Below are 15,864 nucleotides of genomic sequence, written 5' to 3' on the forward strand. Positions count from 1 at the left end.
TTTTTCTTTGAGCATGCATGTGTTTGAATGTAAATAAACTTTATTATTATTGTTAATAATTTCTTCATGGAGCGTGTGGGTGTTGGAATCAAACTAGTGAGTGTTTATAGCCCTGGCAGGTTCGACTTTTCCACTGCGAGCGAGAACATTTCCTCGCTCTGGCTCGACGTCTTGCTGCATGCAAATCATTTGAAATAAAACAGACTTGCGTGGCTCAGACATGTTTTCCAGGAGCGTTGTGTAAAAATAAAGTTTGCTGCGTGAGACTGCGAGCTTGTCAAATTGTTGCAGCGACCCGTCTTCACGCTCGTTTTGTTCTTTCTGTCAGACATGCATCTTTTTTTTCTGTGCAGTTCCAGCTCCAGATGTTCGATATTGTCTGCAGCCTGGCCTGGACCAGCCGGGACCGCTGCTGTGACCTGCCTGCCCTGGTCAGTAATCATGGAAACACAAGCACACTTACCTCATGCTACAACTACTATTATACAGACACAGACAGACACACACACGAGCGACAAATGATTCCAGCTGCTGTCAATCATGTCACCCCAAACACACAATCTCATCTGTTTGCTTTGTGAACATTTTTGGCAAAGTGACACATATATACAAACAATGACGTTTGTGGTGCATGTTACAACTTGTGTCAGGGACTCTCAAACTTTTTGGGTCCATATTTTAGGAGGACCCAGTCGTAATCCTAATGCTAATTAACTCAACGACTGCCAGGAATGAGTTAATTACATAGCCACTATGAGAATGGGCCCCCATCTTAAGCCGAGGACTCCCTTTAGATAAGTACTAGTGGTGTTCCACAAGGCTCGCTACTCAGTCCTTGGATTTTTGCAGCATACTCTAGCATTCTAGCTTGCTCTACACCGCTTATTCTATTCGGGGTTGCGGAGTGCTGGAGCCTATTCCAGTTGACTTTGGGCGAAACCCTCAACTGGTCGCCAGTTAGTCGCAGGACACATATAGAGACAGACAACCATCCGCACTCACATTCACACCATCACTGAGTGGGAACTGCACCCACGCTGTCTGCACCAAAGTCAGACGAATGTACCACTACTCTATCAGTGACCTTACATACTATACATGAATCTCTAAATTAAGTGGCATTATAGTGGAAAACTAGTGGCGTTCCTCATGGCCCGTTACGAGGTTCACTCTACATAAGTTAAATTACTTGGAGTTTCAATAAGGAAGCTAGATAAGATAGATACTACTGGTCTTTAATATGTGGCGTTCCCGTCAGAGGATGTTTTGAGGGTACAAACTGCGTGCAATGAATGGCCTAAAAGTGTTTGTTTTACAAATATTTTCTTTAATTACTCTCTGACTTTTAACAAGAGTATGTTTTGACTTAGGTACAAATTTGGGTTATGTGACCGCCAGAGAAACAGAACATCGTAGTAAACCAAGGATCAACCGCTAGCCCAATATTTTCATTTTTATGTTTAACTGGTTAGAGCGTCAGCCTCACAGTTCTGAGGACCCGGGTTCAATCCCCGGCCCCGCCTGTGTGGAGTTTGCATGTTCTCCCCGTGCCTGTGTGGGTTTTCTCCGGGTACTCCGGTTTCCTCCCACATCCCAAAAACATGCATGAATTGGAGACTCTAAATTGCCCGTAGGTGTGACTGTGAGTGCGAATGGTTGTTTGTTCCTATGTGCCCTGCGATTGGCTGGCAACCAGTTCAGGGTGTACCCCGCCTCCTGCCCGATGACAGCTGGGATAGGCTCCAGCACGCCCGCGAGCCTAGTGAGGAAAAGCGGCTCAGAAAATGGATGGATGGATGTTTAACTCATTGACTGGCAGCCATTTTCAAAGCAGAGTTCCCCATATTGCCAGCCGTTTTAGAGCATTTTGTCGGATCTTTCCATCCATCCATCCATCCATTATCTGAGCCGCTTATCCCCACAAGGATTGCGGGAGCGCTGGAGCCTATCCCAGCTATAATCGGGCAGGAGTACATCCTGAACTGGTTGCCAGCCAATCGCAGGGCACATATAAACAAACGACCATTCGCACTCACATTCACACCTACGGGCAATTTAGAGTCTCCAATTAATGCATGTTTTTGGGATGTGGGAGGAAACCGGAGTGCCCGGAAAAAACCCACGCAGGCACGGGGAGAACATGCAAACTCCACACAGGCGAGCCCGGGGATTGAACGCGGGTCCTCAGAACTGTGAGGCTGACGCTCTAACCAGTCGGCCACCGTGCCGCAAATTTCCTATTTTAGTGGGGGAATAGTATTCATAGTATTTTCTATGAGGATAAAGTATTTGGGGGGATAAAATACATTTTGTGGAAATAAGTTCTATTTTTCCAAGAGCAAATCCTAATATTCTGCTATTGAAGTTTAAAGAGGGCACAAAGTCATATTTTAACAAGTGAATTTGAAAAATACAACTTCATCCTTGGAATTTGATGTCTTTTATTCTGAAAAAATGGACTATATTCTTGAAAAAATAATCTCTCTGTGAGAAGTGCAATAGAAATAAAATGTATAGGGGTAAGACGCACACCCGGTGACGCCGCACGCAACTGGCGCCTGTAGACGACATTAGACTCAACTTCAACCTCACCCTTAACATCATCATCCTCATCCTCATTTGTACATGTGTAGCTTTGATAGTCCGCACTTTGTCATCGCGATACCCCCGCGGGAACGACCGCTCGCGTGTGTTGGATTTACGACCGAGCACGTACAGACCTTGTTTCCGCCATGAAAAGTGACGTCTTTCGTGTTCTTTTCTCTTCTGCTGTCAATCAGAGAGATGAAAGCAAATGTCCTTCGCTCCCCAACGCCTGCACGTGCACCACTTCGGCCACGGGACCTCCCGGACCTCAGGGACCAGTGGTGAGCCGAAGCAGCGGCGCGCGCGCACACACACACACACGCACACAAGTTGTATTTGTAGGTCAGCAGTGCATCTGGAAAGGAGACGAAATTGTGATAAGATCGTCTGCTGCTCTTTTTGGAATAATTTATTGAAGCAATGTACATATTATAGTGAAACCCCATTTATCATTGGTGATACATTCCAGACCCACCTGCAATAAGTAAAAATATGCGCTATGAAAAGACAGTATAAAAATAGTATTTAAAAATTTTAAACCTCCCACACAGTTAAACATTAAAACACACGTAAACTTATTAAAATACACTTTTTAATGTATTCCTTAGAACCTGTTCTCACTTTCTCACTCGCATAGTTCTCCAAATAAGAGGCGAAACATGCTTTTTTCAAGCTGTTTTGCACTTTCAGTTCTCAGATTAACGCTAACATATAATGTTAGATGTTCTTTCTACTTTCAAGTAAGGATCGGGACTTATAGAGTGAGATGAATTCAAGCAAGTGTGGAAGGAAAGGTCGGTTTGGAAGCGAAACGATGCATCGCAGCTGGAGATTGCCGTGATGTCACGCTGCTACTGAAAATGAGCTTTTAATTGTTGTGTTTATTAATATTTATTATTATTAAATGAGCTGCAGCCTCACTGATTGCAGGCTTTCACAGGTCAAATCATTTGCTGATTTGAAGCCTGCAGCTCACTCTGCTAGAAAAGATGATCAGATAAGATTACTTGTGATTAATCATACGGAATCTATTAACACAAAAGATGTTCAGTACACGGCTTCTTTAAAATAATAATAATAATAATTGAACGTTTGAATTATTTTGGCTGCTGCGGCTGCTACCTTCCTGGTTGTTGCCAAGGACAACAGTGATGCAGATGAAGCGCAACCAAACAAACGGCAACTACGGCCGGCAGGTTGCCGCAGTAACAAAGACAAACACTTTTATCCGAGTCAGCAAGCTCACAAGCCACTATATGTTTCTTTTTTTGTGTGTTGCTGTTGCTCATCTTTGTTCCGTATTTCAACATCACCAGGATAGCATCCTTTTACAAGGATAATAACACTTGTATACTATGTTCATATGTATTTTCAAACAGGAGGCACAACTATAACACAACAGAGGAGTCATGATGATTAATAAATGATTCATTCTTTAAAAAATATACAGTGAACCCAGTTTATCATGGGGATACGTTCCAGACCCACCTGCAATATAGAGACCGTTTTTAAAAAGTTTTTTTACTAGTTTTACCCCTTTCCCATGCTTTAAACACATTCAACATGAAAAGACACCTTTTGAAGTATTCCTTAGCACCTGTTCTTAGTCTCCCACTGTGGAAACGGAAGAATATTGTATCACATCACTTTGAGAAAACAAAAAGAAGACTCTCACTCGGACATTTGTGACAAAGCGGGATTGCTTCACGCTAGTTATTTGTCACTCCCTGTTGAAGTTTACTGGAAAACTGACACAGAAAACTAAACAGAATTCAACATTGTATATTTAAATAATATGTTCAACCAAAACACATCTTTCGTCCAACCAAAGCTAGCTTAATATAATGTGAATCGCCATCAATGGGCCAGTGGAAATTTGCAACTATTTTACATTAATCATAAACCTTCAAACAAATGTTACTTTAATAGACACGGAGCAGCAACACATACTACTGTAGCTTAGTAGGGGACCTTTTCTGCCTCTTCTTCTTGAGCTTATTTGCTCAGTGCTGCCACCATCATGTTGTGGCACACTGTAGTATTACACTGAAGTAACTGTAAATTTGCCCTTGCCTGTATGCTGTTAAAAAATAAACAAAATATAAAATAAAAAAATCGATTTTTAAAAAATATTCAATGTAGCGGGGGCGTGAAGGATGACCTGCGATATATTGAAACACTGTATAACAATTATTTCTTGTACTTGTTCCTGGTCAGGGTGCCCCTGGCAAAAAAGGACCCCGAGGTGAAAGAGGAGAGCTCGGTTCACCTGTAAGTCTCTTAAAAAACAACAACGAAAGAGGCTCTCATCTCATCTCATCTCATCTCATCTCATTTCATTTCATTTCATTTCATTTCAAAGGGTCCAGTGGGTCCACGGGGAGACCTCGGAGCACCAGGACCCATGGGCCTGCCCGGTCCACAAGGACCCAGCGGACGCTCGATACCAGGAGAGGCTGTGAGTAGACGCACACACATAAATCTGAGGATGAGCAGGGATTACGGTCGGAGATATTAAGAGGTTCCTTGACGTCAAATGCAATTCCGCAAAGACTTTCAGCTAATAAATCAATTTGGAACAGCCGGTGTCTCCTGGCTGAAAAGATTTTCCCACCGAGTCAAAAACAACTTGAGCTTCATTTATTTTAAATTCTTACGTTGCCATTTCCACCGAGTCAAAAACAACTTGAGCTTCATTTATTTTAAATTCTTACGTTGCCATTTATAAAAAGACTCACGACCTGATGAATAAGATCTTCTCTCTGGAGAGAAGAGTTGCCACGCTGTCAGCATTATTGCATGTACAAAAAAAACCCCCAAAACTTTAATTAATGCTTTTCTGAAGATGTCAAATTAAACTGTTACGCATATCAACAGATGTGTCCTCCACTGTACAGCTGGGCTGTATTACAATTCTGTGGTTCTCAAACGTTTTATGCTAATTACCATCTAAAAAAGTACTTTGCTCTCCAAGTACCACCACCATGAAGCCTGTCCCCCGTTACTACATTGTGAAGCACAATTCACCAAGCTGAAAGGGGACGTAGAGGAAAATAAGAAGAGAGCGGGATATTTTGAGGTTTAGGCTTGTCACTGATTTAAAGTGAGCCTGCAGAGATGATCATTGCTGGCGATAATGAATGCAAGCTTCGCTATTTCATCCACCACACTTACATTATACATTGAAGTATTTTTTTAGAACACAACATACAGTATGTACAGTATACTTGTAGACCCGGAAATCCCGTGTTGCTGTTCAGCTGACCTTGAGTGGGTGTATATATATATATATATATATATATATATATATATAATATATAATGTATAATGTAAGTGTGGTGGATGAAATATATTGGATATATAAAATCCCCGTACCCGCCTGTGTGGAGTTTGCATGTTCTCCCCGTGCCTGCGTGGGGTTTTCTCCGGGCACTCCGGTTTCCTCCCACATCCCAAAAACATGCATGAATTGGAGACTCTAAATTGCCCGTAGGCGTGACTGTGAGTGCGAATGGTTGTTTGTTTCTCTGTGCCCTGCGATTGGCTGGCAACCAGTTCAGGGTGTACCCCGCCTCCTGCCCGATGACAGCTGGGATAGGCTCCAGCGCGCCCGCGACCCTAGTGAGGAGAAGCGGCTCGGAAAATGGATGGATGGATATATATATATATATATATATGGATATATATATGGATATATGGATATATGGATATATATATATAGGCCTGCTATGCTGCATAGTATTTTTCTGGGTCCTTCTTAGTTCCAAAAGAAAAAAGAAAAAAGCTTTGAGAACTGCTGTGTTATCGCATTTCACTGTCAATTATATTATCCTTCCCACTTTGCACTAGTTGTCCAAATATGGTATTACTGTAACGTAATTGGACTCTAGTTATTATTAACATCTAAATTAGGTTTTTCTTGTTTTTAAATTAGATAAAAATTTATTTTAATGGCTCCTTGATGCTGCTCTTTATTTTTGTTATTATCAATACGTGTGTTTATTTGTAATTGATGCTGATGATTGTTTTAAATCTTTATTTCGGACAGGTAAGAATAATTTAAAAAAAAAAAAAAAAAACAGACAAGATTAAGATTAAATACAATAAAACCGAGTTAAATTGAACATATTCAAAAAGTAGGAGGAATTGTTAAAAACCTCTCCTACCCCTGTCACTACTTCCTTGTTACTTCATATGAACATCAATATAATACTAAGGCAATATAATCCTGTAATAACAATTCACAACTGATGAATTGATGAGTAAATCAGTCTATCCATAAAAAGACAAATGACTTCTGTGCAGAAAAGAGTCACCACTCTGTCAGTATTTTTGGACTTCAAACTCATTTTTCTTTCATTTATTTTTTTTTTTTACAGAGTGAGACATCACTTTGTATTCAATAAAAAGATTAATGAGTTAATTAGAGCTTACAAACGAGCCGCACCTTTACTTGTCGGATTCGGACCGAGCGGCAGCTTTAAATTACTTATTTTGTTTTTTACCCTCAGGGTCGCCCCGGACCAAAAGGAGAACACGGAGACTCTGGCCTGCCTGGACTAAAAGTAAATCCCGCTCCGAGCTTTTGCTTTTGTCCTTTCATTCGGTTTGCTTCTGAGCGCAGTCCAGCTCACGGGAGGGTTCTGGAACGGGGAGGACACACGGGCTCGTCTGCAGGTGTCCTGAGGAACCTGCCAGGAGCGAGTCATCTTCCTCCTCGTGGATCAAGTGTTAATATGAGAGTGTGACATGTTGGTGGATGATGTGAAGTGTTGATGTGGGAATGCGCGACGACTCCCGGGCCGCCCCCGTAAATCGAAAGTGAGATCGATGAACTTGTCAAAGGAGTTCTGGAAGGATTCCCGTCAGGAAGTGGACTACAGACGGAGGATCAGGAGAGGTTGAGAGGCCCAATTCGCTTAGGGATGAAATTCCTCCGGAGCTATCGTGCTGAATAAACATCTGTCGTGAGTCCCGACGGCTTTGACGGTATACTGGAGCCCACTTGAGAGTGATAGCAGCACCCCAGACTAACAACCTCGTCATTAGTTAACTACAATCTCAATTAGGGTTGGGTGTTATGTTCTTTAATGTTCTTATGTTCTTTTTTTTCCCCCTTTACAATTCACATTGACATTATTCAGAAACAGGCATTTGAGACTTGCACAGAAATTTTAATTTTAACCCCACCCTCCACCACATAGCATGAAATGGTACAAAGTAAGAGTGTGGTGAACTGCCAGAGGTTTAAAAAAAAAAAAAAAAAACAGGTAAGGTTACCCAAAACTGAAAAATAATGTACATTTTAGAATGATACAAAAAGGCCAAGTCTCCAGACTTAAACCCCATCGAGCTGGTTTGGGATGATCTGGACACAAGAATGAAAGCAACCTACCAGATATTTCTGAAGAATATTTCATTTCCATTGTAGAAAGAACACCATGAGTGTGTTCAGCTGTTATGTCTGCCTATGGTGCCTACTTTTACAAGTCAAAATATATCTTGGTTTACAGATTGAGTCCATAATTTCTTTTGTAACTTGAACTGTTTGTGTTTTATGCTTTAATTTCAGAGTACAGTAAGACATCGAACTGCACAAATTTCAATGAAAAAATACTGGAAAAATTGGGGTGTCAAAGCAGCAAAAGTATTCTATTGGCACCATCTTTGTGCCAAGAACTATGTTGAAGTCAACTGAAGGAGCTTCATTCAGGCAAAAGTTGTGCTTTGTCATCATCTTGTGGCATTGTGGTGCCAAAGAACTAACTTGAAGTGAGTTGAGGAGTTTCATGTAGACAAAAGCAGTTCTTTGCCGCCATCATGTGGTATGTTGCTGCCAAGGAACTAATTTGAAATGAGTTGAGGAGTTTCATAAAGACAAAAGTAATAATTTGCCACCGTCTTGTGGCATCGATAGGCATTTCTAAACCATTTTGGGGAGGGGGAGTGCCAATTACTCACTGATTTTTGCTATTTTGCTATTATGAGATGCCATGAAAGAGAACTCCTCAAATAAAAGAAAAAGATTTCTCAGAAAATGTAGGGACACTTTCACACCTTTTTTCTGTGTGTGTGCTGTGTGACCGCAGGGCTCGCCAGGACCTCGCGGACCCATCGGACCCATCGGAGCTGCTGGAGTTAGGGTGAGTCTAGACCAGGGAGAACTTTGAATGAATGGCCAACATTTGTGACCAGCCGACTTTTTATCTCATCACTTTGGTCTTCAGGGACCTCAAGGGAAGGACGGAGTGTCAGGACCCCGAGGACCCGCTGGGCCCATGGTGAGTCGGGAGACAAATATTGACCTTGCGGGTCCTGAAGAGCGTCTGTCATCGGGAGATGCAGGACGTTTGTTTGTGTTCTCGCTCTCATTGAATTTTCCCTGCAGGGACCGCCGGGCTCTCCTGGAGCGCCCGGTCCAGAAGGAAAACCCGGGAACACAGGCCCTAATGGAGCTACCGTGAGTGATGTCACCTGACGAACGTCGCGTGAGAGAAAAAACATTCTTTCGACTAACTGATACGTGTGCACGCTTGTGTGCTTTTAGGGTTCTGTGGGTCCAAAAGGAGACAAAGGAGAGCGCGTGAGTGAAACTTTGACATCCGCCGGACTTCCGGGAGTAGTCGACATTATCACGAAGATGACTTTGAGCTTGACCTTGTCCCCGTTGTTGTCTTTCGGGTCCTCAGGGAGACTTTGCTCCTCAGAACATGATGCGCTCCATCGCCAGGCAGGTGTGTGAGCAGCTCGTCAACGGTAAGTCAGACCACGCCTTCAACTCCATCTTCATCTTGTCCAGAACCTCCATGTTGACTTTTCCGTCGTCCTCGACGCTTGTCCTCCACAGCCCAGATGAACCGCGTCAACGGTCTCCTGAACCAGATCCCGAGCGGCATCCACCGCAACAACAACCCCGGGCCCCCGGGGCCCACCGGACCGCCTGGCGCGCCGGGACCGCGGGGAGAGCTGGGGCCCGCCGGAAGAAACGGTTTCCCCGGAAACCAGGGACCGCCGGGACAGACTGGGGAGGCGGGATCGTCCGGAGAGAAAGGCGAGCGAGGCGTGTCGGGCGTCGGACAGAAAGGCCCCCGAGGACCACCGGGTACGTACGCTTCTACAGACGTGTCGGATTGTTTTTGTTATGACATGCTGATTGACAGAGCAAAGCGAGAAGATGAAACATTAGCACTTTTTTTCCCCTCTCCAGCTTCCAAAATGACTTCAGTAACATTTGGACAAAATGGGACATGATTAGACAGAATATGGGGGCACTATAGGACATAATAGGACATTAGGTGAAATTATGGATTTAAACGGGACATTATGAAACACAATAGGGGACATACTGTAATTGTATTGATTGTACTTGATCGTCGTGATAGTGACCGCGTTCCTCCCGCCAGGTCCACCAGGAGAGAGCCGGACGGGCCCCACGGGCCCGACGGGCTCCACGGGGCCTCGCGGTCCACCCGGTCGTCCAGGTTACGCCGGCACACGCGGTTCCCCCGGGGCGGCCGGCTACTGCGACTCTTCACAGTGTGTGGGGATTCCTTATAATGGTCAAGGATACGCGGGTAAGTGAGCCAGTGACGTCGCTTTGTGTTCATGCCGAGTACGACGCCCACTTGTCAGAAAAAGCTGTCAAGGACTTCCTGTTAGCGTAGCACGTGAAGTTTACTCTTCTTAGCGCTTGTTACGTTTCTCCACTTGCATAATAAATGTGCTCGAAATGTGTTTCAAACATGCTAGAATCTTGCTACTAACATGCTAGACATCCTATGATCATGTTATAAGCATACTTCCGTATATAGGTCATTTTCATATAATTTGGTCAATAATGGTAAAAAAAAATCAAATCAAATCAAATTCTTTTTTGAGACGTGACCTTGATTTCCCGTGGTGAAACAGCCGTCTTAAAGTCCTATTTTAAAAAGGTTACTGATGATTTAAACATTAGGCATTCATCGTAAAGGCAAAGCAAGGCAAGACAAGTTGCAAATTGTCGTGGCCCATTGAGAATACACGTCTTTTATTACGGTAAAGACGAAAGTGCATATTTGCATATGTTGCCCTTCAAACTCTGTGGATACAAGTGTAGAAATAAAACACAAGTGCTCATTAAACACATTACACTCTTGTTTTTATACAATCGTAATCACAATAAAGATAAGTAATTGTTCTGATACTTTCACAAAATTAATATCTCATTTATTTTGCTGTCTGCCATTGTGTGAATGCAAAAATAGGATCTCTTAAGAGGCAGTGTTCATTTTGTGGAAAAGGCATATTAAGCAATAGGGTTTCAAAAAACTGTAAAATGTACAAATGTTTTCTAAAAAAAACCCAATTATTACCTTTTGAATGCTAACAACTGCCAATAATTCAAATACTCATATCAGTAAAAATCATTGAATTCCAAAATGAAATACACTGGGGTATGTCTTTACCTTTATTGATCAAAATGAAAGTGACTCTTACACATACATGCCATCTGCGAACATGCTACGAACCTTCTACAAACAGGCTACGATCATGCCACAAACATGCTACAGTCATACAACGAGATGCTACTCGCTCAGAGACAAACTTACCAGAGTTGAAGTTTGATGTAATTTGGGAAGTGCGTACGTAAGTGTGCATGCGTTTCCTGACGCTGTGTGCTGTGATGCTCCTTCCAGGTTCTGCATAGTTTTACTTTGCCGCCTGCGCTGCTTTCATGACTTCCCGAAACGCTCTCGAGACGTTTGAGGGAAGCGCTAACAAACTTTGCTGCAACAACAAACAACAACAACAACAACAACAACAAACGGGAACTAACCAACAACAAACATCGGTGGCGGCAGCGGCAGCCATTTTGTGGCCAGTTTGCGTCTTGACGCCAAACAACGACGAGGAGCATGCGGCCGACAACAACAACAACATCAACAACAACAGCAACAACGAGAACGTACTAACAACGCCGAAATGAACTCTTGATGCTTTGTTACCTAGCAACCCTCAACCTGCTGCCTGCCAACGCCAACAACAAACCTCTTTTATTATTAATAGTAATAAATAATAATACAGTGAACCCCGACTATCATATTTATGTATTACATGCGAATAGTGACAATCTGTAAGTAATTGACACCCACCCTGACATGTTTCCAATTGCCTATAGTCGTCATTTAAACCCTACGCCAAACTCTGATCCCCAAACATTTTGCACCTTACAAATAGAGGTGCAACAATTAATCGATTATCAAATGAATCAACAACTATTTTGATTGGATTTAATGCGATACATAGATATTCATTTTTTAAAAGGATACATGGTACACAAAAAAACTTTTGATCTTTAGCTTGCTATCCAACACCGCCAGTAGCAAGCTGGATTTTTGTCTGCGTCGTCTTGAGACGTTTACCGCCCTGCTTTATCCAACAAGCCCTCCTAGCCGGCCTGTCCGACCTCGACTTTACCTCTTCTAATGTCAAACTCGCCAGCTATCGCAGATAACAAAACAAAACAATAAAACAGCCAGATAAGCGCAAATAAGAATCATGTCGTCGAAATTTTGACTCACTCTGATATAGTTAAAAACCTGAAATAAATCCTTGACGCCAAAGTAACTTTCAGATAGCACACATCGTGACAGGCAGTATTTCTGTCTGGCCACGAGGAAGTCTCACACAGATTTTTATCCGCCGCACGTAACCGAGGAATAAATGCGGAAACACCAATGGAACATGCAGTTTTCCTCAGACCCGTGAATGTCATTGACATCCGTGAAAAAGATAAAGCACACTATAAATTAGAAAATATCTTCAGTGAATGTAGAAAGACAATAAAAAGTTAAATCTGGGGAAAAAAATGTGAATACATTTTATAGCTTTCTGGAAATCGCATACAATATTATTAGTACTTGTGGCGCATATTGCAACTGAATCCCAACTTGAAGTGCAATATGATGTTTAACCTTCACGGGGTGCGTACTTACTACAGCCTTGGACGCGCATAAGAGGAAAGGTGCTGAAGTCGATGGGAAAATATGCACAAGGCCAGATGTGACAGATGCGCCACCCTTTGTGTGTATCTGGAACTCAGGTGCATAAATGTGGAGGGGAAAATCATTCCCTCATGGGACATGCATACAGACTTTGCACACCTTTTGCAGTCGCTGTTGTTCTGACCTGACGCACCTCGTCTGATCCAATTCATCCAGCGAAGCGTTACAATTCACTAGCGAAGGCCTCGGAACAACACAATCTCAAATATGTATGCGGGGGTTCACTGTATTGGATAATGTGATGATGATGAAGATGAAGATGAAGATGATGATGATGATGATGATGATGATGATGCAGATGCATGTGTGGCGTGATGTGATAGCATCTGAAGACCCTCAGGGCATGCCGGAGGTTCATGTACACAATCATTAGTTTGCTTTTGTTGCTTATTAAATGAATGTCACACTTTGCACCAGCAAAAATCCAAAGAAAAAGCCAACGCGGTGCAAAGTGCTGAACGGATGAATGAATGTTGACTAACACGCTTTACACGCAAACTAGCTGCCCGGCCCCCCCCAGCCCCGCGTACTAACACCTGGCTCAAACAGGAAGTCACACACACAATCTGTTGCCATGACAACAACTACAACAGGAAATGCTCTGTGAGCAGGCCGCTTCCCTTTGGGCCCCGACAACTCCCCGGTGGCCCCGCCCCCCGACGAGGACCAATCGGCCGAGAGGCGACGCCGGAAGCGCTCACTAGCAAGAAACATCGCCTCCTAGACGCCATCTTGTTCTTCTCCTCCGTGTTTGTTGTGATGATGAAACACCTTGACAACTTGTGTGTGCGTGTGGGTGTGTGCGTGTGTGTGTCAACATTTGTAACATATTTGCTTTGTTTTTGTATCGGCCGCCGTGCAGCAGCAGCAAAAGCTCTTTTGCTAAGTTTAGCTAGCAACTATTTATCAGCCCGCAATATTAGCCACTTCCTGTCAAGCTCATGTAGCCACGCCCCTCATTTGCATGTCTTTGATGTTCATTTTGTTTCAGATTGTCAGTCAAAAAGACAACTTTTTATTTATTTCTCACACAAGAAAGAAAAGCTTTTTTCAATAAAACCACTGAAAACACTAACAATAGTGTGGCTATTTGTGTGCGTGCGTTTGTGTGTGTGCATGCACGCGTGCGTGAATGTTTGTGTGCGTGAGCGTCCACTGTGTGCGTTTCTTTGAGTGAAAGTCTACAGTGCGTGTCCTGTATGTGTGTGTGTGTGTGTCCGTCCGCTTGCATGTTTGTGTTTGTGTGTCCATTCTGTGTGTGGGTGAGTGAGTACTTAGTGTGTATGTGTACACTGTGTGTGCGCGCGTGTACGTGTGTTCCATTTGTTTGTGTACAGTTTGTGTATTTGTGTGTCCACTCTATGTGTTTGTTTGTGTGCATGTGTTTAATTGGTGTGTGTGTGTCCTCTGTGTGTGTCTCCTTTTTGTTAATGTGTTAACTGTGTATGTGTGTGTCTCCTGAGGTTTCGTCAGCTGACTGCCTCATTGTAGTTATCACCTTTGACCTTTTGTTTACAAGGCAGAGCTGCTAGTCTTTGACCTTTTGACCCCAACAGCATGGAGAAGATGGCACCCGACACACTTTGCATGATCTTGTCGTTCCTGATGGATCATCTCGTGCCTCCCGCCCAGCGCACGAGTTCCTCAACTCTGGTGTCCACGCACATAAAAATGTTCTGATACGTGTGGAAGTGTGTTCGTTTTAGACAGTGACACAACACCTCATTTGAATTGCAGTCATTGGGGCACTACACTTACTTAAATTGTCATATGACAAAATATTTATCTCTGCTTGTTTAATTTTACATTTGATGGGTGGGCCGGCATTCCAGAGACACGAACATATTATTTGTATAGAACACATTTAAAAAGTCCTTAATGTGTCCCCACTCTTGCTTTCATGCTAACCGCTAGCTCCGCTGCTGAAAGCCACCATAGAAGATAAGAAGGTTTATCCTCGGTGCGTAAGAGATTTCTTGTGTTTACACTGACATCAGTGGCGCCAGCTGGAAGTTTGTCTTCGGCTTTCACCTGAAGCCTCATAAAAAAATAAAAAAAAATGTTAAATACACAATTGATGTCAACAACTTGTGAGTGCGAGCGAATCACACACTCGTGAAGTCATGAAAGGTCGCCAGCATTGACTCGTAATGGCGTGAACTCCATGTGACCGCTGTGACGTTTGGCGGATGAGCTCACGGCGAGCGGTCAGTCGCTAGGCTGCGGGAAGCTCGACGCTGTTGGCGAGAAAACGCGACTAACGCAAACATGTGAGAGCATTTTAGTGTCTGGATTTGACTGGCGACTAGTCCACTTTGTCTATATGTGCTGTTACGAGACACTGCATCGATGTCCTCCTCTTTATCAAGAGTTTTTACGCTTACTGGCAATATTACGCTTGTGCCGCAGCGAGGCGCTAGGACACATAATATAGCACGCATTCGTGCGGCCTCACGCCCTTTTATGTTTGCTTCCTTCCTGTGGGTTAGCAGAGTTCTCTGATGGCTGTTCTGTGAGGCTGACGACAACAACAAATATGCCGCTAGGCTAAATGTCGGCCATTCATCCAGATTTATGTTAAGCTGCAACAACTTAACGTGCTCTGACAATGACCGGCAACCAATCCGTTGTTTTTCAAAAAAAAACTTCCAATAACTAACGTTTGTGCGTCACAAGATGTTTTCAGTTAAAAGGATATTTTACAACTTTTTATGACTGTCATGTGTTAAGTGCATTATATGCACAGCATATACACATGCACAGCATTATATGATCATTAAATGATATGAGATCATATTTTAGAGCTAAATATGCATTTTTATGTTTGTTTTTACATTTCTGTTGAGTCACCCCATTGAAACATTTTCGTCTTTCTTTTCACTCATCACTTGCAACGTTTTTCTTTTGTTTTTGTAAATGTCGGTATAACGCAGAGAAAAACTTGGAGGGCGTTTAATGAACTTTTAAGAAAATAAAACGTTGGACAAGCCTGGCACCTCGTGGATGGTCAGAGGACTGCAGCGTCCTCTGACACTTTTAAACAGTACAGAACTGCACCTGGAAAAAGGTCTTTTTTTTTCTTCAAGCGTCAATCATCCGAAGAGCAAATCATACGTGGCGTTGGCAGATATTTGGCACTTTTTCGCCATTCTTCGCTGTGCTGCTCATCCCACAAATGTCCGTTCCTTATAAATATGGAACACGTTCAAAGAGAAATAAACAAGGCTTTCTA

At 43.1% G+C, this 15,864-nt stretch overlaps 1 protein-coding gene across 7 annotated transcripts in view; it reads left to right on the forward strand.

Annotated features, from left to right (window-relative positions):
- Positions 1-13,710, forward strand: part of col12a1b (collagen, type XII, alpha 1b) — a 120,059-nt gene extending 106,349 nt beyond the window's left edge. For 6 of the 7 annotated variants that reach the window (XM_061753433.1, XM_061753434.1, XM_061753436.1 and 3 more), the window contains 13 exons: positions 354-431; positions 2,781-2,867; positions 4,804-4,857; positions 4,949-5,044; positions 7,098-7,151; positions 8,676-8,729; positions 8,814-8,867; positions 8,975-9,046; positions 9,134-9,169; positions 9,276-9,342; positions 9,434-9,688; positions 9,990-10,160; positions 13,244-13,710. In XM_061753433.1, the coding sequence (XP_061609417.1) occupies positions 354-431; positions 2,781-2,867; positions 4,804-4,857; positions 4,949-5,044; positions 7,098-7,151; positions 8,676-8,729; positions 8,814-8,867; positions 8,975-9,046; positions 9,134-9,169; positions 9,276-9,342; positions 9,434-9,688; positions 9,990-10,160; positions 13,244-13,356 (1,191 nt within the window). In that variant the 3' untranslated portion in view covers positions 13,357-13,710. Of the gene's footprint in view, positions 1-353; positions 432-2,780; positions 2,868-4,803; positions 4,858-4,948; positions 5,045-7,097; positions 7,152-8,675; positions 8,730-8,813; positions 8,868-8,974; positions 9,047-9,133; positions 9,170-9,275; positions 9,343-9,433; positions 9,689-9,989; positions 10,161-11,264 lie in introns of all 7 variants that reach the window. The other variant, XM_061753437.1, reaches the window with a different exon arrangement.
- The last annotated feature ends 2,154 nt before the right edge of the window (positions 13,711-15,864 follow it).

The sequence above is a fragment of the Phyllopteryx taeniolatus genome, chromosome 18 (assembly GCF_024500385.1).
Source record: "Phyllopteryx taeniolatus isolate TA_2022b chromosome 18, UOR_Ptae_1.2, whole genome shotgun sequence".
Classification (NCBI taxonomy): domain Eukaryota; kingdom Metazoa; phylum Chordata; class Actinopteri; order Syngnathiformes; family Syngnathidae; genus Phyllopteryx; species Phyllopteryx taeniolatus.